The 23,877-nt window shown below is 44.5% G+C and overlaps 1 protein-coding gene across 4 annotated transcripts in view; it reads right to left on the bottom strand.

Annotated features, from left to right (window-relative positions):
* The window catches only part of LOC135391272 (multiple PDZ domain protein-like), a 107,638-nt gene that overhangs the window by 73,743 nt on the left and 10,018 nt on the right, over positions 1 to 23,877 (bottom strand). For all 4 annotated transcript variants that reach the window (XR_010421899.1, XM_064621458.1, XM_064621460.1 and 1 more), the window contains exons 5-11: positions 13,487 to 13,868; positions 10,070 to 10,354; positions 7,146 to 7,278; positions 6,972 to 7,063; positions 4,427 to 4,847; positions 3,517 to 3,596; positions 2,691 to 3,072 (exon numbers count right to left, since the gene is read on the bottom strand). Coding sequence is in view for 3 of the 4 variants with exons in the window: in XM_064621458.1 (XP_064477528.1) it covers positions 2,691 to 3,072; positions 3,517 to 3,596; positions 4,427 to 4,847; positions 6,972 to 7,063; positions 7,146 to 7,278; positions 10,070 to 10,354; positions 13,487 to 13,868 (1,775 nt within the window). In the remaining variant the exon portion in view is untranslated. The remainder of the gene's footprint in view (positions 1 to 2,690; positions 3,073 to 3,516; positions 3,597 to 4,426; positions 4,848 to 6,971; positions 7,064 to 7,145; positions 7,279 to 10,069; positions 10,355 to 13,486; positions 13,869 to 23,877) is intronic.

The raw sequence follows: 23,877 nt of genomic DNA, 5'->3' as shown, positions 1-23,877 counted from the left end.
TCAGCGGGAGCTGTTTGTGTGTGTGAATGCTGACACTTTTATATATGATACCGATATATGCACAAATGCTTAGGGTGACGAGTATTGCCTTGTGATCTGTGAAGCGAGTGGAGATGTGTAGAGCTGGGATTAGCGGGACAAAAATATTACTAAAATCGGGACACTTTCCGGGACAACGTACCCATCTCTGGGTATGTCAAAACTGCTTTTATTAGCTTTAGATTACTTTGTTTTGCATCACCGAAACCAACAGTCAACAGACAGAAGGAGACAGAACAGAAGAAGAGAGAAGAAGCGGACGGTTTTGTGTTACAACCACAGCGATACCCTGGGAACTTCGCGTTAACAGCTACCGTTGTAAAAAAAAAAGTAAGATTTTGGGAGCAGACAGTAGCAGGACTACACTGCTTCATCAGCGGGGGCGCTATTTGCTAGTGTTCATCCAGTTCTCCTTTCTCTCGCTCAAGGATGTACATGGCCATTAAAACGTCAATCCAGACAACAGCAGTAAGCTATTAGCCACGCACTTCCTGATAAAAGCAGTTTTATGGGAGATATTAAATGGAAGCGTTGAACTGGTTTACAAACCGTTTCGGGGCTGCGAACCAGTTTACAAACCAGTTCTATTTTTGGTGCCGCCAAACCGGAACGAAATCCAAGCAACGTGGACCTGAACCCGAACCAAACCCGTATTTTTTGCGGCTAGACAACCTGTTTATAGGCACTATCAAATTGGTACAGGAGGTTGCCCAGCACCCAGCTCGTGCTCCTGTATTGAAAAGGCACTATTAGAAGCACCATAATTTCACGCGTATAAGCCGCATCGCAGATAAGCCACAGGACGCGTTTTTAGGAACATTTTGAAAATTTTCTGGCAGATAAGCCACACTCGCAGATTAGCTGCGGGCAATACGAGACGACTGATTTGTGCGACAAAGGAGACCATTGTGAAGGCATCATATACAACAAAGGAGGTTAGTTCTAGAGTTCTACCAAGATCGGATTGTGCCCTTGTTGGACGTTTTTTGTGGATTGATGGGTCAGTGGTCTTCCAGAAGACTCGAATCAGTATCACCACATTCGTTAAAGCTGCTTGGGGGAATGCACCAGGAGGATCAATCTACTCGAATGTGGACCCGTCCCTGTTACGCACTGTTTGTGCCTCGGCAGGGCAGTGCTGTTCCAGAGACACTGTCGGCCCTTTCGTTAAAACCGGCGTATGGGGAAAATACCAGGAAAAAAAGTCATCAGATAAGCCGCAGAGTGCCCGCGAGAAAAAAAAAAATTGCGCATAAGCCACGGGCGAAATTACGGTACACGAACAAAATAGGCATTTGCCTAGGAATCCAGGGTCTAATAATTACACACACAAACTAAGAACGAGGGTGCTAACTGACATGATCTACGCTACTCGTGCAGCAAGGCCTGACTTTCACCTACGATGACCACGGTAGAGCACGGTGGAAGCGTCGTGCACAATGATATATTTCCGTTTTTATTCACAGCCGTGGGCTGCTTTCATTACGGTGGTTGTTAGTGGCACTTCATTTTGTTCGGTACTTTGGTTATCTAGGAGATATTCAGATAGAAGATGGGATCAACACATAATGCCTTTCTCGGTGTTTCCAAACCCTCAAGGCTAGCCGAGATAGCAAAAACATGATTTGTTATGGTGTACTTTTATAACAATCAGCGTCTCAAAGATCAGTGTAAAAGAGGTGGTGTCATCCTGGGATCGACCCCACGCATAGAAGTATTCCTCTCTTCCTCCCTTTGATCAAGAATTCTTGTGCCAGCTTGTGTAGTATCATATTATTTAAACAGGTGCAAGCACCAGCATCGTATATCGTGGAAAGCTTTAGAAGAAAGACAACTTACGCCCTCATGAGAACGTGCCTGTTTTCTCTTTTTACTGCCTACTTTGGTGCTTTTGGGGGCTTAAATTATGCCTGCCCATTTTGGGCCTTTTTAGTGCCTAAAAATCCGGGCCCTAATAATTAGAGCCTGAAGTTTTAGGGTTTCACCCGATTCTTCCCCGAATTTGCACCCCGAATTGAAGGTTGCCTCTTTAGGGTGAAACCCAATTTTTACCTGGCAAATTGCCCTCACTGGGATGTCTGTAGGAATGCATTAATTTACTTGTTTGGCAGAAAAATTCAGTTACATCACCATTTGTACCGAACCACTACAGTTAGTTGAGTAACTGAGCCCGATTTCACCCCAAATTTAGCATACTAGAAGTTTTTTTCACCCGAATTCACATGAATTTAGTGCACATGTTTATTTACCCGATTTTTACACCCCGAATTTAGAAAAAAATATTTCCCGAAAACTTCAGGCTCTACTAGTACTGAGGTATGCCCTTTTTTTCTCTCTCTCTTTGTGGTCACTCTTGGCTATGCCCGTCCCACGTCTGACACAGAGCAGTCATTCAGTCACCTTGCTTATCACCCTGTTGCAAACGACTCTCGGTGGCCAACAAAATTGTTCGGATGAGCCCACACACAAGCAGGATCTGGGAGATATTGCCGCCGCTGTGCACATTCTTGTAGGAAACTAATTTGTTCAGGAAATGGTCACTTCCCAAAAGAAATATTTTGCCTGACAGTGCCTGAAGGTTCGTGTCACGTGTTAAAAAAATATCTGATCGAGGTGCCCTCTATGCTCCTTTAAATACAAGCATGACGCACCTGGAGACTCATCGTAGTCCTCCTCGTAGTCATCCTCGTCCCTGGAGGGTGGGGGCAGCGGTGGGGGCAAGGTGGAAGGCAGTGGGGGCACACTGGGGGGCTCGGATAGGGGGGCTCGGGCACACACCAGCCGCACGTGCAGGGGCAGCTCCTTCAAGGCCCCCACCACCTCACGATGATGCAGCCCCAGTAACTGACGCCCGTTCACTTGCAGCAGTTCGTCTCCTGGCCGTAGCCGTCCATTGAGCCCGACAGGCCCGTCTGGTAGCACCGAACGGATGTAGTGGTGAGGGCGAACCTCCCGGCCGTCTTCCACGTCCACGGTTCCCTCCAGAGATATTCCCAGACCGCCCCGGGGCTCAAACTTCCGCAGCTGCGCCACCTGTTGAGATGCACTATGATTAGGGTCTTGTGTTTTAGGGTTAAGCCAAGTAAAAACGCGGCACTGGAGAATGCAACGCAGCATGCACTCAGAAAAACCAGTCAGCACCATGTGCTCATGTCAAATTCTAGAAGCGTTCTTTTTCTTTTTTTCCACGTGATACCGCCCGGTTTTTTCCTACTTTACAGCTCCTGTAATAAAAAAAATTTTTTCCCAACCCCACCTCGCACCCAAATCCCTCTTTGCAAAAAGCACAAATCTTGAATACAGAAGGGCCTAATTTATTTATTTAGAATACATCAAAGGCCCTTACAGTGGCATTACAGTAATTATGCTTATGCATAATATATAATTATACTGCCACACAAAAGCAGAGAGTAGTAATCAAAATAGTAAGCTCACGCACGTGAACAATATAACAAAGAGGGGGAAGGAAGAACTTACCACAATCTCAAATTCAGGCCCCACGATGTTGCTCCACAGAGCCATTATGGCAGCTTCCTCTTTTGGATGAAGCTCTCCAGCTGTTATATATCAGACGCCACCATGTTACAATCAAATCATCAGAGTTCATACTCGGTTATATCTTCGCTAGGGCTGCTATGCCAAGCCTCGCTTACAATACAGACATTACAGATTTTTTTTCTGTCATTCAATAGGTGCCAAGCCACCTAGATATATAGATATAGAAAGCCTGATTGCTTAAATGATGTAACAGTTATTAGGAGTCTACAGATCATAACCGCGCTTTTGGCGGCCGTAGCAGAGATCGCCGCGTTTGACGAAAGGGCATCAGCATCCTTGTTGCCACAATCGTTGTTCGAGCCTTCTGTTGGCAAATGACTAGCAAACGATTTCGTCGCCAGGTATCTTGACGCAAATTCGAAAATCAACTCTCGGAGCGTGACTGAAGCAAAGCAGCTGAGAGCATGCACAGAAGTTATGCCTTCGCATGTGTTGGCAAATCACTTGGCAAAGCAGTCCGAAATATCAGGCTCCGAACCAGACTTCTCGCAGTGGTTCTGGTTTTCGGGAGGTTGAAGGTTCTAAAAACTAAGCCGGCAAGCGGCGAAATGCATAAAAAAATTGAGCTGTTCTTTTAAGAAATGGTCCCAAATATTGGAAGTGGAAATACATTGGCTCTATCAGGCTTTTCATGAAGCCACTAGCCTTGTCCCAAAAATTGGGAGATCCGAATTTTTGGAGTCCGAAATATCAGTCAGTGACTTTGTCAGTGTCTATTACCATAGCACGGTGGGTGGATAACGTAACACAATACAGTAAGCGAGACTTTAAGGCTGTTCCAGAATTTCCTCTCACCACCAATAATGATGGTGATCAGCGTCATGCTTACCGTATTCTTCCCCACCATCTCCCTCAGGCACAGAGGAGGACGGACCAATCTCAGGAGTCACTGCGTTCAGCGTTGCGTTCTTCGCTGCTTTCTCATCCAGAGCCAACACACTGCTGTCCACAGTCTCGTCCACATCGTTGTGCGGCTTCGCACTCATGGTAGTCAACGGTGACAACGTCATCATCATTTCCAGCGGTGGGGGAGGAGGCGTGACGGGTGGAGGAGGCACAGTGGGAGGAACAGCGACCCCCTCAGCCACAGAGGTGGAGGAGGCAGCGGAGAGGGCCACGGCTGCTTGTAGCTGGTCGTATTTGACACCGCGGAGGTAGCGGGCAAGCCGCAGCTTCACACATTTTCCGGTTCCTCGTAGCACTTCCACTGCCTGGTGGTTTGTGTAGCCCTGCAGTGGGCGGCCGTCCACCTGCGTTCACAGACGTTCACAGTGAGTGAAGGCAGCGGCATCGAGTCATCAAAATATGTCATCAGTGCAGCAACAGGGTCAATCAAGATAGAGCACAGGATTTCAAACATAGGTGAAATGAATAAAAAGAATTTGGGGGTTAAATTATGTGTTGGAGGACATGTTACATGCTAAAATTTTACATAAAAATTGTGGCTGTGCTCGGAGTGACACCAGTGGAGTTTGAAGTAGAACTACGGACACGACATCCGTTATGGTTGAACTCCTTTTAACCAGTTTTGTCGCTGGAATGCCCGACGTTGATGAACTTGGTGATGTAATGTCGACGTTAGTGTGAGCGGCCTCTTTTCTACTTTCCTTATAGCGTGCTCTTTCCTGTAGGACACATTTTCTTTGATGCCGATTTTATTTTTGTCCTATATGCGCCAACACTGTCAAAAAATTCACTTCAGTGCACACATGTTCGGTGACTGTTGGGCGACTAACGCCACCTGTGCCCTCGATTGTGCAAGATACCGTCTCCCGCATTACTGCCACTGAAGCGTGCATTATCACATGAAACTTTTATCTGTTCTCTATACAATGCCACCTCACCCCCTGCGTTATCTTGAAAAATTTTGAAATTATGAGCATTTGACATTCCTACTTCAAATTTTGTGACGTGGCCTCACTGTCATAACACCCCACACGAACCCTAAAGAAATGAGCCATTTGAACCATAAAGAACCGCAAAGAAATACTTAAGCAATATGCCAAAAGTTGCCACTTGGTCCCTCCTAGCGTTTCCAACGGCCTACGTTGTCTACTAAGCCTTCTGTATATGTGGGTTTGCATGGTCACAAAGCAGTATAGACTTTGCTACAGTGTATTTTGCTGCACTTTTACAATTTTGAAGCATAACGTGCACTTCTGTTCCTACACTTCTAGTGTGCATTCTCAAATTGATTTCTATGACATGGCCGACGGCCAGCAGCTCGAGGAAATGGTGGGGTAGGTTACTGCAATGTACTGGAAAGAGCGGTTTTTCCGAAACAAATCCGGAAGCTAAATATTCTTGATACTAGGCACTTTAGGCACTAGGCGCACTAGGCACTAGGACTTTAGGCACTCCATACACAGAGTGTCGACCAAACTGCAGCCTTCAAATTCCCCGACTTTTCCAGGTTTCCACTTACTAGTTTCAGCAAATTCCCTTACCAAAAAAAAAGGGGAACTTGGTGCCTGCTGCTACGTTTCGATACAGATCCCTCATAAAATGGATCATTTATTGAGTATTAGTGGGGCTGGCCTGCTTTTCTGCCTCTGAGCTTGTCTGTGATCTTCCCTGACTTCAGCTGCTTTTTGGCAAATTCCCTGACAATCCCCCGACTATTCCAGTCCCATCAAGAATTCCCTTACAATTCCCGGGTTTACAGGTTGGTATACACCCTGATACATAGGGTTCTTAGTTTTCGGGTTAAACCCGATTTTTCACGATAGTTCCCCCGCCATGAAACAAGTTTTCAAGAATTCGGGTAAAACCCGATATCTACCCCAAATCCTTGCGGTCCTACAACTTGTCCTTCTAGGTAAACCGTCGGAAAAGTGAATCGTAATATCAGCAAAGGGAGCTATTTGTGACAACCTATTTGTCCTCGTTTTATAATCCCCTCATGCAGGAGTCGAAGGCGAGCTTTTGTGGAGCTCGGGCAAGTGTTTGAATACTGCGGTCATTCACTGCCCCAGTTCCGAGCGGAAATACTATAAAGATTCTTGTTTCTCGTCCTAGTGTCACAGTAGCGGCTTGTTTCGTACGCCTTTCGTTTTACCCGAAAATTTCCCGATGACATATCAAACAGAGATCGTAGCACCCGGTTTCTCTACGAATTCTAGTGTGTATATAGCACCTGATTCCCTCTCCCCCCCCCCCCCCCCCCCCCCGAATTTGAAAAATCATAAAAACCGAAAACGGAGAACCCTACTCGTACAGCATCGACAAAACTTCCGGCATCTGCTGTTAATGCGATATTGTCTACGGGGAAGAAAAAATGCATACTTTGTCTTCAGCGTTTCTGTACATGCCAATCTGCACCACAGCCCAGCAGCTACGCTACATTTGAAAAAAGAAAACAAGAAGTTTCATACCTCAATGATCTGATCGTTCACACGGATACGGCCACTCATATCAGCAGCACTTCCCTTCGCCACGCTTTTCACAAATATTCCAGATATCTCGTCTGCAAAACAAGACATGATAGTTTAAATGGATGCTACGCGAGAGCAGGATGAGGATAATAAAGCAATAAAGAGATGTCGTACCATCAGTCCCCTTCTCACAGACGTAGCCCGCGATGGTTATACCCAGCCCCTGCTGGTCTTTCACTAGCTCCACTTCGAAGGTTTCCGTTTCAGGCAGTTCTTCCAGCACGCAGGTTTCCAGTGGAGACAGTGCCTGCAATAGCGTTACGCATTTCACAACCAGCCCAGGAATCCCTGAAGTAAGGGTTCCCATTCCCTCTCTCTTGTATTCATAATGTCTATAATTTTTTTAAATACAAGGTTTCTCAGAATGTGCAAAATTTTTTTACGCACCTTTGCTAGACATCAAATCCACTTATAGGATACTGTCATACAGTCAAGCCAATTTATTACTATCTTCAATATAACGATAACTCCGATATTACGATCACAACGCTTGTTCCCGTCAGCTCACCTACTGAAGTACTACATGTAAACAAGACATCAACATAACGATCGCCGCGAAAGCATTAGCTCGCTTGTAGCGATCGAATTCTCCCAGCGGCTGATAAAACTCGTGAAAATCGAAAAGCAAGATTCCAACTTTTCATAGAAAACAAATTGCAGTCACATTTTCAAGAGCCTTAGCCCCCGTGAACATTAAACTGAGAACATAGTGCCTTTATCTGCACATGACCTTCGGGATTAGATGCGCGTGATACCAGGCGCACAACTTCAAAAAGGCCTGCGAGAAGTAGAGGAAGAGTAGTTTCCCTCTCCACATCGTTCTCTCACACCAAGTTTTTTCCTGGTTTGCTGCATGCTGACCATTGCGTTCCGAGACGCGTTTTGACAAAGAAAGGCACGTGGCTAGACGCGAAGGTGCACGTGCATGACGGATTTTGTACTAGTGCAAAATGTCACTGGAGGTACCGTGGCATCCAAAATGTTTTTATTTATGCGTATACACTACACCGCCTTACGGCATTAAAGTAGCGGGGTACAATAACCAACAAATCAAGAAAGTAACAATATTGACATCGGTAAGCACAAACACCTGTACAACACTATGCGAACACAGCAAACCGACCTCTCCGGTCAGCACTCACGACGATTCCACTCGCCTATCGTTTTCGGGAAAAACGAGTAAAGAAAAACATCTATTCTGCACCTATATAGCTGGATTTTCTTGTAGTGATCGGATAATGGAGAAATATACAGAGGGGGTTTCAGATATGTTTCCTTCCTTATGCCCGTCTTATCATTTACGATATTTCCTAAAAATTCCAATCTAAGTTTCCTTCTTCAGTTTGTTAAGTCTTCCCACCCTAGCCTTGACTTTAAATCACTTACACTAACAACAGATCCCATACAACTAAACACCAGTTTGTTGGCAGACAGTTGCGTGTTGCCACCCAAACACACAAATCAAGGGCAAGGCGCGTTCTGATGGACAATGGAGTTCCGATAGTGAGAATGATGACAATTACGTCACTGCATGACAAGCAATGGACGAAGTCATCCATCTCAAAAGGTGCGGAGCCTCACATGGTATCGGCGGGCATGTTGCTCTTTGAGAGGCTTTCGACACAAAGCTGTGTCAATTTAGAGCTAAATAAAAAGCTTTTGTGTTCTCACAACAAACATGCACATCTTCAGCGGCATTCTCCTTCACTGATGCGATTCCGACCGCAATTTCTCGAAAGCTAGTTTTTAACGGTACTCTGATATAACGATTGCATTTCGCGTTCCCGTCAATATTGTTATAAACGGGCTCGACTGTATCTTATTTTCCGAGGCACGTGCAAAAAACTCTTCAGTACCCCACCTGCCTGTCTAACTGTCAGCTTTTTCTACCTCCTGCTACAGAAGCCAGATTTGGAATGAATTGCTAGTTCATTTAAGTCCAACTTCCAACTTTGCATAGTTTAAAAAGAACATTTTTTAACACCACTGTAATGTGTAAACCTTACCTTCCATACACATGTTTCAAGGTGCTTTTGTTATATGATTCAGAAAGCCTGCTCTATGTCAATAAAAAGATGTTCTATGTTTGCTCTACGCTATGTTTCACACAAAATGCTCTGTTGCGCAAGTGATTTCTGTAATTTCTAGAGCTGTCCGAATATTCGAAATTTCCAGTATGAATCGAATCACTGATGCTATTCGAATGCTATTCGCAACCTATTTTCAGTATCCAAATTTTCGAATATTTTTCTAACAGCACTGGAGCGAGGTATCGCTGTTGCCATTCTGCAAGTGGGTTTCGCCTCATTGCATCCAAGAGTTAGGTGAAGGCCACTTCACGTTACCAGCATTGTTTTTTTTTTTTCTCTGTTCTACAAGTCGGCTTCACATCATTACACTCGAGTGTTAGGTGAAGCCTGCTTTACACTGCTTTCAGTATTCTGTCACTGAAGTCTACAACTTCTATGACCTCATGGTCAACACTGTACTATGGGCACTGCATGTTCCAGTAAATGTACTCCCAACTTTCAGACTTACATTCAGTAACAGATGGAAATATGTGCAGTTTCTAAAAAAAAGTACAGGAAATTCACGATGTAAACATAGAAATGAGGAGACGCACATAAAGCGGGCTGCATGGATCGTATTGGCTCAATGTTATCTTATCAATATTATCAATGGCTTATGCTATCAATGCAGTCTACCATACACAACACAGAGGGACCCTTCTCTCACGATATGTTATGCCGCATGAAAAGGCTCACAACTTTGAAGCAGAACATCATCGAATGAGCACAGCACCACAAAATATTTCACCGTCCGGTATTTGAAATTATTCGAATTGGGCCTTTTCTGATTATTCGACTTCAATTCGTCTTCTGAAGAAATTATTCGGATTCGATTCGCAACAGAAATTTTGCTATTCGCACAGCTCTAGTAATTTCTCTTCAGCCTGTTACACAACGTTTGCCAGCACACAGTGAAGGCGCGTGCGATGAAGCGAGTCAAAAACTTGAAAGCACAACGGCATCACTCACGTCGGACAGCAGGGGCGAAGCTGGGGCTCCCACGACAGACCCTGAGGCTTCATGTAACGCCATCTGCCTGTCCAACTCCTGGGGGTCTGCCAGAATGCGTGTGGGCAGGCGCAGGGGGGCCCCCAAGACACCGGGGATCGAGGGGCTGTCCACGGGGCGTGCAACCAGAAGTCGCACCCGTGCCCCCGCTTGGCGAAGCACGGAGGCAACTTGTTCCGAGCCCAATCCTCGCAGGTTGACATCCCCAATCTGCAGGATATGGTCGCCACTTTGCAAGCGCCCGTCCTGCATACGAGCAAGGAGAGCTCATTTCAATCGGCTACCAGTGCACACAATGTATTTCTCGCAATGCAGTAGACCTGTTAGAGGAATGATACTAAAGTAATGCTCGCAATGTGCTTGTTTTACACACAACTCAGTAACCGCTGAAAACATCGCCTGTGGCACTGGAACTGCTGTCAATTAATTGGATAAAGGTACTGCTCTCTAGCATCATGTCTCATTTGGTTGCATTATTACGGGTCATAAGTTCATCTCAGTGAGACATAACGTGACAGTGTTACATGGATCAGTAAGTTTACGGCAACACAGAGACATTTTATTTTGTTTATAAGAGCTTCTTGAAATCTTGTGTGGTCATAACGATGCTTTTAAAAGAGAAATGGCTGGAGTATACTGTAGACACCAGCCCCAAACGACAAGAGCTACTGCTTGCTTCCTGTGTAAGGTGGCAGAGCTTACTGCCACTATAAAACACGTTTTCCTCGTGTTTGTACCTTATGCTGCCACAGTCACTTCCTTTGGTAACCACCGTAAACAAGGTGCCAGCATTGTTCACCTCCTTTCCTCCCTTCTAGTGAGTACACGCTTCATTGTGACACAGCACCAATTTCTGTGAGGGCAATGTTTTCAAGACGAGGTCTCAGTACACGTGGGAGATGACAATGACTGTTTTCTGCAGAATAAATCACCACATTGTTCGTAAAATTGTGCGTGATTTGTGTGGTTCACATGAAAGTTTCATTAAGCACCACAAAAGAGCAGGAAGTTCCTGCTTGGCCCTTCCTGTGACGTTGAGAGTGCAATTCACGGCACGTGGAAGCGAGCAGCACTTCCACAGTTCCTACTGAGTGAACAATCGGACTCGAAAGCTGCAGCACAAAGCAGTTATCAAAATGTGGTCACAGATGCTTCGTTGCCAAGACAATGTGGCACTGCTTCAAGAAACACGCGTGTGAACCCGGCAATCTTTCGTGGTTCCATCACTAACATACAGTGGAGGCCCCTTGTTATGTAACCGCTTATAGTGCTGCTTTTTCCAACCCTTAATATTCTTCCCACAAAGCACAATGTATAGAAATACTGCTTATAATGGTCCATCCCGACACTGGATACCGGTGCGGTCACCGGCATCCTCGTCGAAGTAGGTGAAGGACCGAGCGCATTTGTCAACAAATTCCGAAGCGTGAATCACCCGCCGCGAAGAACGCTTCTGTTATCTCCTCGTGACGAGGCGGACAAGGGTGTCGTGCGAGGAGGTTGGCCACCCGGGAAAGCTTCCGACTTCTCCTTGCATTAAATCACCCGTCTCTGTGGTGCATTCTGCGATACGATCAACGCACAAGACGTGTGGAACGATCTTGTAGCAAACAACTCTGTTTCTTCAACGGACACTTTTGATGAAACTTTGTTAACGTGGGAGGTGAGGACACAGATGTCTGCGAGCGAACAGCTACCAATGAGGCAATCGTGCAGACTAGAGTCACCAAATAAGCTTCGCTACAGAGTATTGACACTGAGGTCCAAGGGAGAGCAGGAGCGCCATCTTGTTTCCGCACCACACCAGTATCATCCCCGTTTGAGGATCAAAGACGGCTAACATAACGCTCCCCGTGGGACAGAGAAGCGTGTATGATTGTTGTGCGCTAATCCATGTATTGTCAACCAGAGCGTCCCGAGGATGTCGAGGTGAGCCCGAGGCAGTTAACTGCTGCTTGCAAACGAAAGGAACATTTCACCCGTGTACGACAGATGGCATCGTGCGTTAACGTGCACAGTGCACGTGGGTAGCATGGAGCGGAAACAAGATGGTGCATGCTCGCTCTTGGAACTCAGTGTCGATACTCTGAAGCGTAGCTTATTTAGTGACTCTAGTGCAGACCATCTGGGGCCGTGAGGTGTGCCTGAAAATGACTGTGATGACGATCGGGACTTTACAGCATCAGAAGTGTCCAGCAATGGGGCGATACAGTGCATACGCAAACTGAGGGTCTTCTGTACCCAGAATGAACTAAGCAATGAGGCATTTCGGTTGCCTCGCCGTTGTTAAGGACGCGATTGTGAAAGACACGGTCAGGAAACTACGCCAGACTTGCAGGCGTTTTGCAGGCGACTCGAGGCGACTTGCAGGCGACTCGAGGCATTTTTACGGGCTCCCCGAGAATGTTCAATAAATTGTTTTCTCTGAAAGGAATCTCCGCGCTGCATAGTCCGGTTCACAACAAGGTATAACAGAAAGGTGGGTGCTCAATCTCGGGCAAGTATTGGCCTAAAAATGTGATATTTGGTTATAGTATGGTACCGCTTATAGTGCAGATTTTCAGCGGTCCCGCGACATACGTCATAAGCGGTCTACACTGTACAAGATCACCCTCGATTTAACGCTGCTTTAGCTTCACTATTCCAATTCTATGTTACAATAATTCATATTATATAAAATTCTATCTAACTACATCTTAACCCGTATACCTACCGTATTTACTCACATATTTTGCGCCATCACACAATTTGCGCATCCCTAGTTTAGCACTAAAAATGACAACAACAAAAAAATCACGTAATTTGCGCATCTGCGTTTTCGCGCGCGGATATCTGGCACGCGCGTCTCAGCGACCGTGGCGATTGCTTTTCGCAACGCCATCAGTGCTACCGAAGTTATTGCAGTGCTTTTGTTTAATCTGCGCACACTTTCTGCGCATGTGTCACTCAAACTACAAAACATGGAAAGAAATGCTGGACAAACACGCTATGACAAACCTTACAGCACAACATGACAAAGTTGGCAAACATAGCGTGCTTTCGGTTGTCAAGTGCAACTAGCGGCGTCTTCCAGCAGCGTCTCGATGCATTTCACGGGTATATGACCAGCATAGTAAAGTTTTGAAACTTTGCGTCGTTTGAATATCGTAACGAACGTCCCCGCGTAATTTGCGCACCCCCAACTTTTCCAACTCTTTTGAGAGAAAAAGTGCGCAAATTATGCGAGTAAATACAGTACATTTTGTCTGGTCATGCTGCCTTCCTGTCATTAATTTGCATTTTATACCAACACCCACTCCCCTCCGTAACGCTCATGGGGCTTGAGGGTAAATATAAAAATAAATCACTCTTGAGTCGTAACTAACACAACGAACTTACGCGGTCGGCAACGCCACCTGGTAAGATGGTCTTGACGACAACACCCGTGCTGCGTCCCCCGATGATCCCGAATCCCAGTCCGGACCCGTCGTTGACCAATTCGACAGATTCTACTTCGGCCCACTCTGTGTTGAGCACCATGCCTGTGGACTCTGTTGCTGCTGCTGCTGTTGCTGCTGTTGCGTCTTCCACTGCAGTGACTGAAGAAGACGAAGTAGGGTGGGCAGTGGAGGAAGGGGGTGCTGCTCCGCGGGCCACAACCAGCTCTACGGTGCCTCTGGCCTGTTGGAGGATGCTTATAGCCTGCTGGTGAGAGATGTTGCTGTCCAGCGGCTGGCCATCGATGGCCAGGATCTGGTCCCCTTCCTCCAGGCGCCCATCCCTGGAACACACACGCGACAAATGCGTATAAATATGGGTGTAGATGTAGAGTAAAGGCACTAAGGGAAACACAAGGTGAAAAACATTTAGGGGCACTCCCTCCGTTGGAGAGACCCGCGAGGTTTTGAAGGTGGAATATACTTTGGTGATGTTCATTCATTGTGTTCAGATTTATCTGTCGCGTCGTTTATGTTTTATGAGCGAAACCAGCCACGAAGTATGTTTTCCCTCCCCATAATCATACGATAGATGGCTACGAAACTATGCAAACTTACACAGACAAGGCCTCGCAGGCGCTATAGTAGAAATTCTTGCATAAAATTTTAGCTCATAATAAGTTCTTCAACATACAGTTTGGCATCCAACCCATTTTCTATTCATTTTATCTTCGCAACAAACCCATACTGGTATAGTATAGCATAGTATAGTATAGCTCACGCTCAATCAGAAATTTTTTTTTTTCTGGAGGACTACATATGAAGGAAGAGTTGGATGACTTTAGAGCTGAAGCATTTTGACTGCAGGTTCCTGTCCAACCGAGAAGCTGCAACAGGTGGAGGGAGGAAGGACTTATCAACGGGTCACAACGAAATATTCTGTCTATGAATACGACATTTTTACGGCAAATTCCAAATTTAATTCTCATCTTACTTATGTGAAAAATTATCAGAGACAAGCAATGTTTAACCAATCAGAAAGAATGTTTTCAAACTTACACACCAGCAAAGAGGATTCACACCTGCTATACAAACTACAGCATCATGTAGCATCACTAACGCGCCGGGTTTCCGGCGATTCCGCGAAATTTCACAGAATCCGGAATTCATCGCGGAATCCTTAGTCTGGGACAGAATTTCACGGAATCCCTTATTTCTAGGGACGTGCAGATACTAGAATTCTCGAATTCAAATCGAATATCAATCACTCGAAGTATTCGCGAATCCAATACCCAATATTCGGGCTTCAGAATATTAGACTATTCGCCGAATATGAACGACACCTCCCGAAATCTGGCTTCACCTGACACTTCCCTGCATGAGGTGAAGCCTGCTTTATGAAATTGAATCCTGCTTTACGGAATTGCCTATGCTGCAGGACCAGCACAGACAGATTGTAGTTTAACTGAAGATAACATTAGACCAAGTTTATTGTGCATACTTCACCTAAGGAAGGGGCGATGTCACTCCCATGTGCAGTTTAGCGGTGGCACGGGGGAATTTTGATTTGATGTCTGGGATGCTGCCTCTAAAAAAGTTCACTCTTAAATAATGTCTACAGCCCAGGAACTAAAAAGGGTGTCCTAAATATGTAACTTCCCCAGGCATGTACTGCAAACTCCTTCCTATAAAGTTCGTATAAACTCTGCAGATGCTGAAAGATCATTCAGTAGGTATAAAATGATCACAGGCGAGAGATCGCATCAGAGGAGAACACAAGATATCAGGTATGTAATGCTGAGCCACGACAGTGCTTTGAATCTAATCTTATAAAATATTTTTTTGTTCCCACATTATCCAAGAAAATGATGTGTTCCCCTTCCAAGCAGCCATTGACTCCTTGCCACGAATTTACAAGTCAGTGCCACAGAATTTTGAATTTGCTGCAGCAAAAAATCAGGGGCCTTAAGCGTCACACAGAAAACTTATAAGGCGCAAAATATTTCGTTCTGACCAGCTGACGAATTAACAGACAACCGGCAAACAAAAAATACACAACATGGAAGTCCAATAACGTCAAGAACTGAAGTGAGGTCAGCGTCAAGCTAGAGGATGGTGCTAGATGCTCATGAGCTGGAAGCTTTCTCTCAATATCAGGGTCCTCAAGTTAATAACTTATATAAAGGCAGCACCGCACAATGGCTCCTCTCCATATTCCATTCAATGGTGACGCCTCAAAGTAGGCTGCGTCGGAATGCATGTTTTGTTATCCGTAAAGAATTTCTCTCATATAAATGAGGCAATGCTGGGGAACTATGTCCAGAGACATTCCCCTCCCTCCCCTCTCTCTCTCTCTGTAAAACAGGCACGAGAGTGCAAGCCCTGTCCAAGCATATACTTAGGAAGTGATGTGCAGGTTGTTTTTTTCCCCTCTTTTTTGTTTTTGTTCGCTTCACTTCAGATGGAATTTCAATTAAAGGGGCACTAAAGTGAAAATACAATTTTCTCCTCGCAAAATGAAAGCTGCTGCTAGCTTGACAAAAACTCATCCTTTTGACTTTCCTCCTCAAACGATCTCCTGGACTGGACAAATCGTTTGAGGAAACCAATGAGAGCCCGCTCCTCATTGTCAGTCTTCTTGAGAGGGAGAGGGAAAGTATAGAGCGCAGTTTCATTCGTGCACAAATAACAAACGACGCAACGGATGAATTCAGTTCCTATGTGTTCATGCCAAGGTAACAGCATCTTTCATTCCGCGAGGAGGAATTTTTGCACTTCAGTGCCCCTTTAAAGGAATGGTCCAGAAATGTCAAACGATTTCGAGACTGGAGCTGTATTCAACTGTGAGGTACATGTAGATGCAAAATGCAAAATTTCATCCAGCGGAGTGTCATAGCTTTTGAGATTAATGCAGTAGAATCTCGATGATACGAATCTCACGGGGTAGCGGAAAAAATTCGTATCATCCGAAATTCGTATCAAACGAATTAAACAAAAATAAAAATTGAGGCAAGAAAATAGACAGTGACTGTTCATTTTCCGTTACTGTCAGTGAAAGAGGTCGGTCGTAACGCTCTTGTGTCTCCGTTTCTGGTCAATGCTGACCAAATTCGCGAGATGATTCAAAAGACCCAGCACGTGCTTTCCATCCACCCGCGAGTCGCGCGACACTGTTCTAAAGCGAGCTTCTCCTAAAGCACGCAGGCGTTAGGTGAAGCCGACTTGCGGAAAGGGGACGCGTAATGTTGGCAGAAGTTGTCCTGAATTGTTCCCTCCACGTGTTTTGGGTCGCTGTTTTCCGCCAGAGCGATGTCACACAGCTTCGCGGTTTATTGCTGCGAGGGGGGTAAAAAGGTCAAAACAGAGATAAGGTGGTAAGGTTCCGGGAAGTGCAATCCCTTTGATCTTATCTCCTCTACCACCACCACCAAAGGGAAAGTCATTGCTTGCATTGCGCAACACGATGTAAGAGAGCCCGTGGTGAGAATCGCCCTCCCTTTTCGAAAGAAGGACCAGCATGACTCGCGTGCTCTCGCGTCACGGGGGAACGACCTCTGTCGCATCCTCGGCTCGTTCGTATCATCCGTAAATGCAAGATAACGCGTTCGTATCATCCGAACTCGAATACATGGGAAGAATAGGCATTCCGGCCGGGACCGGAAAAGAATTCGTATCATTCCGAAATTCGTATCATCCGTGACCGTATCATCGAGATGCTACTGTAATAAAAATGAGTAGCACATTCACGCTTGGTTTCAGTTTCAAAGTCACGTAGGCATTAGCAACAGCGCTTTGGTGAAGAAGCGAGATAAAGGTCATTGACGACCAGAGCTGTGAAGTAATTACCTACAAGTTATTAAGTTACTGCAATTAATTACTTTCTTTTAGAGTAATGAATTGCATAAATACTTTCGAAACTGAGTATAACTATAATTCAATTACATTTTGCCTGCAACCTGCACTCTCAGTTTCTTCCTGTTGTGCTTTAACGATTCTGTCGGAAGTTACTGTTTGTAATACTGTCTCAAGTTTTAGCATGCATTTAAAACATAAAATAATCAAACAAGGTTTTAACTGTGTGCGTGGACACTCATCACACCCAATCAATTATGTAGATTCAATAACCTTGGTGGTACGGATGCACCACTTTAACGGTGAGTACCATGTCTACTGTCATGTAGTATTGACTATTAGCATGGATGTCAGACGTGCTTGCTTCTATCCAGGTGTCCAGTTTTTTTGTTTGCATAAATATTTGTATAATCTAGTTCATAGCACAAATTATGAACTTATGCCATGAACGTTATTTTTAGGTATGTTATGGAAAATCCAATATCTGGTCACTATAAATGAACACCGCCTGAGGTAATGCAAGAGTAAGTCAATTACGTTTGATCAGCAACTAACTATAACTGAATTTTGGTTTTCCTGTAACTTTGATTCAAGTAACTGTATCATAATTACCTCTTCTGAGTAATTTATAACAATGCTGTTGAGGACTGTTTTGAGATATGGTAAAACGTAATCAGCTAAGTTTGTCTCGAATCATTGGCTTGATTGCAGAAACCAGTCATGGTGACATCACGGCAGCAAAGGCATTGGATATTAAATTAAATTAAATTAAATTAAATTATTTGCTTATTTATTATTTTTTAAATTTTATTTATTATTCTGCTAATTAAATTATACATAATTAGCTACAAATTTCATCTTGCACGATATCTCTGTGGACCATAAGAAAGTATGTGATATTTCCTTAGCTTTTCCTTGGGTCTGCTAAAAATAAAATAAATGCGCACAGCATTTTCTACCTATATTCCAGTACTGTCTGTTGTGGAACCTTTTTCCTATACAATGCCTGTCCAGGCAGAAGGATGCATGGTGAAATTCCTTATCAGTTATTTCGCTTCGTCAACCGGTGAATTCACACATGCAAGGCAGACTATATCATAAATATTGTACAGGTGTTAGATGTACGAGATCTTAATAGACGTTTGAATATATAGCTCAAGGTCAGCAACATTTTTTTTGCAGAGTTTATCAGGAACATATCACAGGCCTGTTAAAAAGTCGAGTACCCCACGCGAGTCTTGCATCACAGCAATGCAGTGATGGGGACTAGTACCCAAAGCTATTAGTCATTTCTTGAGATACAACAGCAGCACAGGAGAATTCTGAAGACTGTTTCATTTCTTTAGTCTATCTGATTATAAAAACAGAAAATAATTTTGAAAGACAATACCTCAATTTGACAACAAACAGAATTCATATTTATTTAGGTATCTATGGGTGCTCGCCAACTTCGTCTAAGCTGACCTTTTGAATCTGGAAACACTGTGCATGAACTAGAGCATTATTTTAATCTCTCTTGTTTCATGGGTACTCTTGCTGCAGTTGTGTTGTTCCTATCATACTGCGTTATACTGTTGTTCCATTAGCTTGCTACCTCTTTACATTTATTCCAAAGCCTCTCAAAAGAGATTTCGTCCACAATATGTATAGATAAGGCCCCTGGTTTTCTGCTGTGGCAAATTCAAAATTCTACGGCACCGACTTGTAAATTCCGTGAATTTCCGGGCAAGCAGTCAATGGCTGCTTGAAATGGGAAACACTTTATTTTCTTGGGTAATGTGAAAAAAAAAAACATTTTATAAAATTACAGATTCAAAGCACTGTTGTGGCTCAGCATTACATACATGATATCTTGTGCTCTCCTCTGACAAAGAATGCCGTCTGTCGCCTGCAATCATTTTATAACTGCTGAAAGATCTTTCGGCATCTCTGAGTTTATAGGAAGATTATAGGAAGGAGCTTACAATACATGCCCTGTGGAAGTTACATCTTTAGGACACCCTGTTTGTTTACAGGCATTATTTAAGAGTCTTTAAAGGCAAACTCCCAAACATCAAATCAAAATCCGCCACTGCCACCGCTAAACTGCACACGAGAGGGACGCCGCCCCTTCCTAAGGCAGAGTATGCACAATAAACTTGGGCTAACGTTATCTTAAGCTAGACTACAATCTGTCTGTGTTGGTCCTGCAGCATGGGCAATTTTGTACAGCAGGCTTCACCTCATGCAGGGAAGTGTCAGGCGAAGCCCACTTTCGGGATGTATGATTCATATTCCACGAATAGTCGGATATTCGGAAATCCGAATATTGGCTATTCGATTCGCGAATGAAATGCTTCGAGTGATTGATATTTGATTCGAATTCGAGAACCCGTGCCAAACGAAGGATCCACAATATTTCGCGGAATCGCGGAAAACCCGGGGGCCTTATGCATAGATGAAGAGAATAAATCAAGAGGAACTTCCTGGGTTTCATAGGCTATAACACAATATGTAAGCATTGTCTATATGGCCTAACAAATATGCATACCCAAGAATGTAAAGTATTTATGATTGCAAGACTAGTCTACCTAGTGCATTCTTTCGAGTCAATACTTTTATAGATCTCCCAAACGATTCACAACTTTCCAGTGTACAGAATACAGCCTTTTGGGCAAAATGTTCCGAGGAACAATTATACCTGTTCTTGTAACCTTGGCAATGCACAGACTCTTCATACATTGAATTTACTTACTCTAAGCATTATGCTGAATAAAGTACGTAAAGAATTACAAATGGAAACTTAAAAAAAAATACTTTAAAAGTTCAATATGCAAACTTAACTTCAGCAATGAATGTCACTCAAATGTCTTTCGGTAACAAATATTTCTGCTTCAGTGCAGCCAACGAGCTTCAGCTTAGCTTACATATTCTCTAATGTTAGATCCAGTGTGTTGCACAAACCACCACAAGTTGCCAAATATAATGAATGTAAGCTCACGTAAATAATCTTACTGCATAATTCAAGTGCAAGGCATACATTGCACAGATGCTGATGCATACTATTTCATGCCAGCTTCAGGGTGTTCCTACAAGCTTTGCTTGTCAAGCCAAGCACTTAGATGCCCTATTCCAGCCTCAAGCCTACTGGTACTACAACACGTTCCTGTCTGTAAATTACCGAGAGGGAAACATGGTGTACCATCAATATATCTCCAAACGAATTTTCCACGAATATTATAGGGCAAGTTGTGAAGCACAAAAAAAAAAACAAAAAAAAACACCACACGCAGAAACAGCAGTAAAATTCCCGGTGCATCGTGACCTTACATAAGGTGGCAACACCATCAAGTTACTTTAGAAGGGGGTAGCCACCAGAAAGCTGATACTGTTGCAGCCTTCAGGAGGCATGCATCAAACAAGAGCTTTGTACTGTTCCACATCAACATGAATCTCATCGAAACTGAAAACCCTACTATTTATGTTTCCTTCAGCAATGACTAGCAATGAGAAAAACAGTATCCATTTAACTCTGTATACATCAGTAGCTCAAGTATCTTGTACTACATGTTTACCCTAAACAAAACATAACCTGCCTTTGCATATCCCACAAACAACTTCTAAGCTACGAATGCACAAGACAAATGCAATGATCTGCAACTGCAGCATTCCCTCTCATCAAACAGATGAGGTACAATCTCGGTGATGGCAAACCGTTGTAAAGTGCCTCTATCTCCACGGCCATCACTCCTTGGCCAGAAAACAATGACAACCGATATACTCCGTAGCCCCTCAGCTAATTTACTGAGCTTCCAGTGCTACCTGGCATACGACCAAAACAAATAGCAGCCAAAAAAAGAAAAGAAACTACTCCTGATTAAATGCCAGCCAAAAGATCTAATGCAAAGCAGCAGCTGTTGGCCAAGGCCAGGCCTCTTAAGCGAGAGATGAGATGAGGGGAGGGGAAAAGTAACTGCTCCTTTCAGGGCACCTAACACAGTGTTCGCATGCAAGAACACACGCGAAAAATAACCAAGTCGAGAAAAATCTTTGGTGGCGAACGCCACACCAACCGCTACCTGTAGCGCGAGCTAAAACGGAACAACAAAGGAGACACGAACAATCGAAGACATTCAGCGCAAAATCGCCGCTACCAGTAATTTCGTATCACGTCACTGAGCCAGTCGCATCCCCGCAAAAGGTGCGACAATTCTGCAAGCAGACGCGTTCAAAGAGCGACGCTCATTGGTCACGTCGTTGTCGTCTGTTTACCTGTTTCGGATACACTTTGAAAAGTTCCCCCGGAACGCTCAGTTGTGCCGTCGTTGCGAACTCAACTTCGCCCGATGAGCGAAGTTTTCAGACGTCGGGGCCTGACTAGGTACCACCAGCCGGATGACTCGCGGTCGTGGCGGGCTTCATCCCGAGTCGCGCTTGGTCAGTTCCGAGCCTTGGTCCGAATTCCGAGTCGTTCTTGCCGTATCCGCCGTAAGTCGCATACCAGATCACACACACTCATTCGAACGGAGGTTTTCAATGCCACCGGTCCCGTAAACCAGCAGGGCTCGAAGGCGGCACGGCGTTCTTGGCAGCATTCGGCGTTGCTATTTACGTCTCCTCGGGCCCTCCTCCACATCTGAGGCGTTTTGTACGTTGCCGCGGTCCTTCATTCGTTTTCTGTTTTCTTGATATGTGTATAGATATATATATAACGCACGCGATGTTTCACAAACAATTTTCGGTCTGACCTCCGGCGAGCCCGACGCGCGCAAGAGGAGCCGCTGCGATTGCACCGCCCCCACAAGCTCCACCAACAACGAAGAGCAACGTCAATCCGCTGACAGCCGCCATGTTCGTACCGTGTCACACGATCCTCACTAGAAAAATTGCATGAAAAATTGGCACCGCAAAGGACGCTCCCGATGCGATAAACCTATATTTAGGAAAACCACATACAATAGATGGGTTCGCTCGTATGAAAGCACATCGCGCGGTTTATCATTAGGGCCGAATGAGTAAACATAAAAATAAAAAATGAAATGTCGCTACTCTCCGTATCGAACGGCGCTCGGTGAGCGCAATACAGGCGCGCTAGCAGACGATCGATTGCGACCCAGTGCGTCGTCTGCCAGCAAATACCTTTCGATGCTTTCGTTGAGTAATTTTTATGGGCGACCATCATCTTCTCATCGCGTTCGCAGCCGACGCCCACAATTTAGAAATGGGAAAAGAAAAATGGGGGTCCAATAAAGTAATGAAACTAACGAAAGAAAGGGAGAACAAGGAACAGAAAAAAGCTGCTCAAAATACTGCGCGTAAATTCTTTTTCCTTTTTTAACGCGTACAGGACTCGCAGCTTTCGAACGACTTTTATTATCTCGGTATATCACGCTGCTCCTAGTGTGGCGCAGCATTTCTCTCTCTTTTTCTTTTTTGGCATGGGCAATTTACTGAAGTACTTTAGTTTCCAACCAGGAAGCAGTTATGAGTAAAAGGAAATGAAATTCCAAGGCCCTCATTTTAGAGCACCACAGGGACAGCAATGCAGGTGCAGATATGTGGGACACAGCTGTGTGCTGTTTGGCAGCCTGATATGTACAAACGTATACCGTGAAAACAAGCTAAAAATGTATAACCCAAATGCTATTAGAATTCTCCCGTTAGTTACACACCTTGCCAGCATCAAATTTACTATGAAGGTCGACAAATATAATCCATGTAATGGCTGGATAAATGTTGTTAAATTTCATCCATAAAGTACGACACCCTAATTAGAACTATATTGGTTCAATGCTCCAGAAAAGATTTCAGTGCAGTAATTACACTAAAATAAATGCCTACCAGGATATGTTTCAAAATAGAATCTCCCAGTCACAATTTATGCACAAAAGACTATCATTCCTGCTGGACATAGTCAGAGTAGCGTGGTAAATGTAACATATACTTTAGTTTGTTTCTATGGCACAAGGGCACCTATTGGCCAAAGAGTGACATCACCCATGTCCAGTTATTTTCGTTGTCCATTTTAGTACCACTGCATAGGATGTCACCGTGTGCTTGATCATCGTTTTACATCCCATGGTCAGTAAGGGATTTGGGGAGTTAGGTATTTTACATTGAAAGCGAGGCACGAGATGATATTTGGGAGAACCCAATGCAGCTGATGCTATGGCATCGTTCGGCCACACTTTTCAGACATTTGCTGTCAGTTCAGAGGTTCCTGGAGCTTCGGGACTTGTCCCCGATTGCCTGTAATCCTCTGTCCTAAGAGGAATTTCAGACGGTTCCCGGGTGAGGAGCTCACCCGAGCCACTCTACCCAATGAAGGGACTCTAGGCATCCCCAGGCGAGGGAGTCACCATTATTCCTCTTGCCAGAGGGACTTCAGGGTATGTCATAGGCGGCATACTTTAGTCGCAAGGTAATACACCTTGAGCAAAGCAGTTAGTGCAGTAGCTATTTTTTGTTATTTATCCCTCCAGTGACAAAGAGGAAACTGGTTACTGTATAAGTGGTTAAATT

This window comes from Ornithodoros turicata, chromosome 4, assembly GCF_037126465.1.
Source record: "Ornithodoros turicata isolate Travis chromosome 4, ASM3712646v1, whole genome shotgun sequence".
Lineage (NCBI taxonomy): Eukaryota > Metazoa > Arthropoda > Arachnida > Ixodida > Argasidae > Ornithodoros > Ornithodoros turicata.
This window is presented reverse-complemented; position numbering and strand designations above follow the sequence as displayed.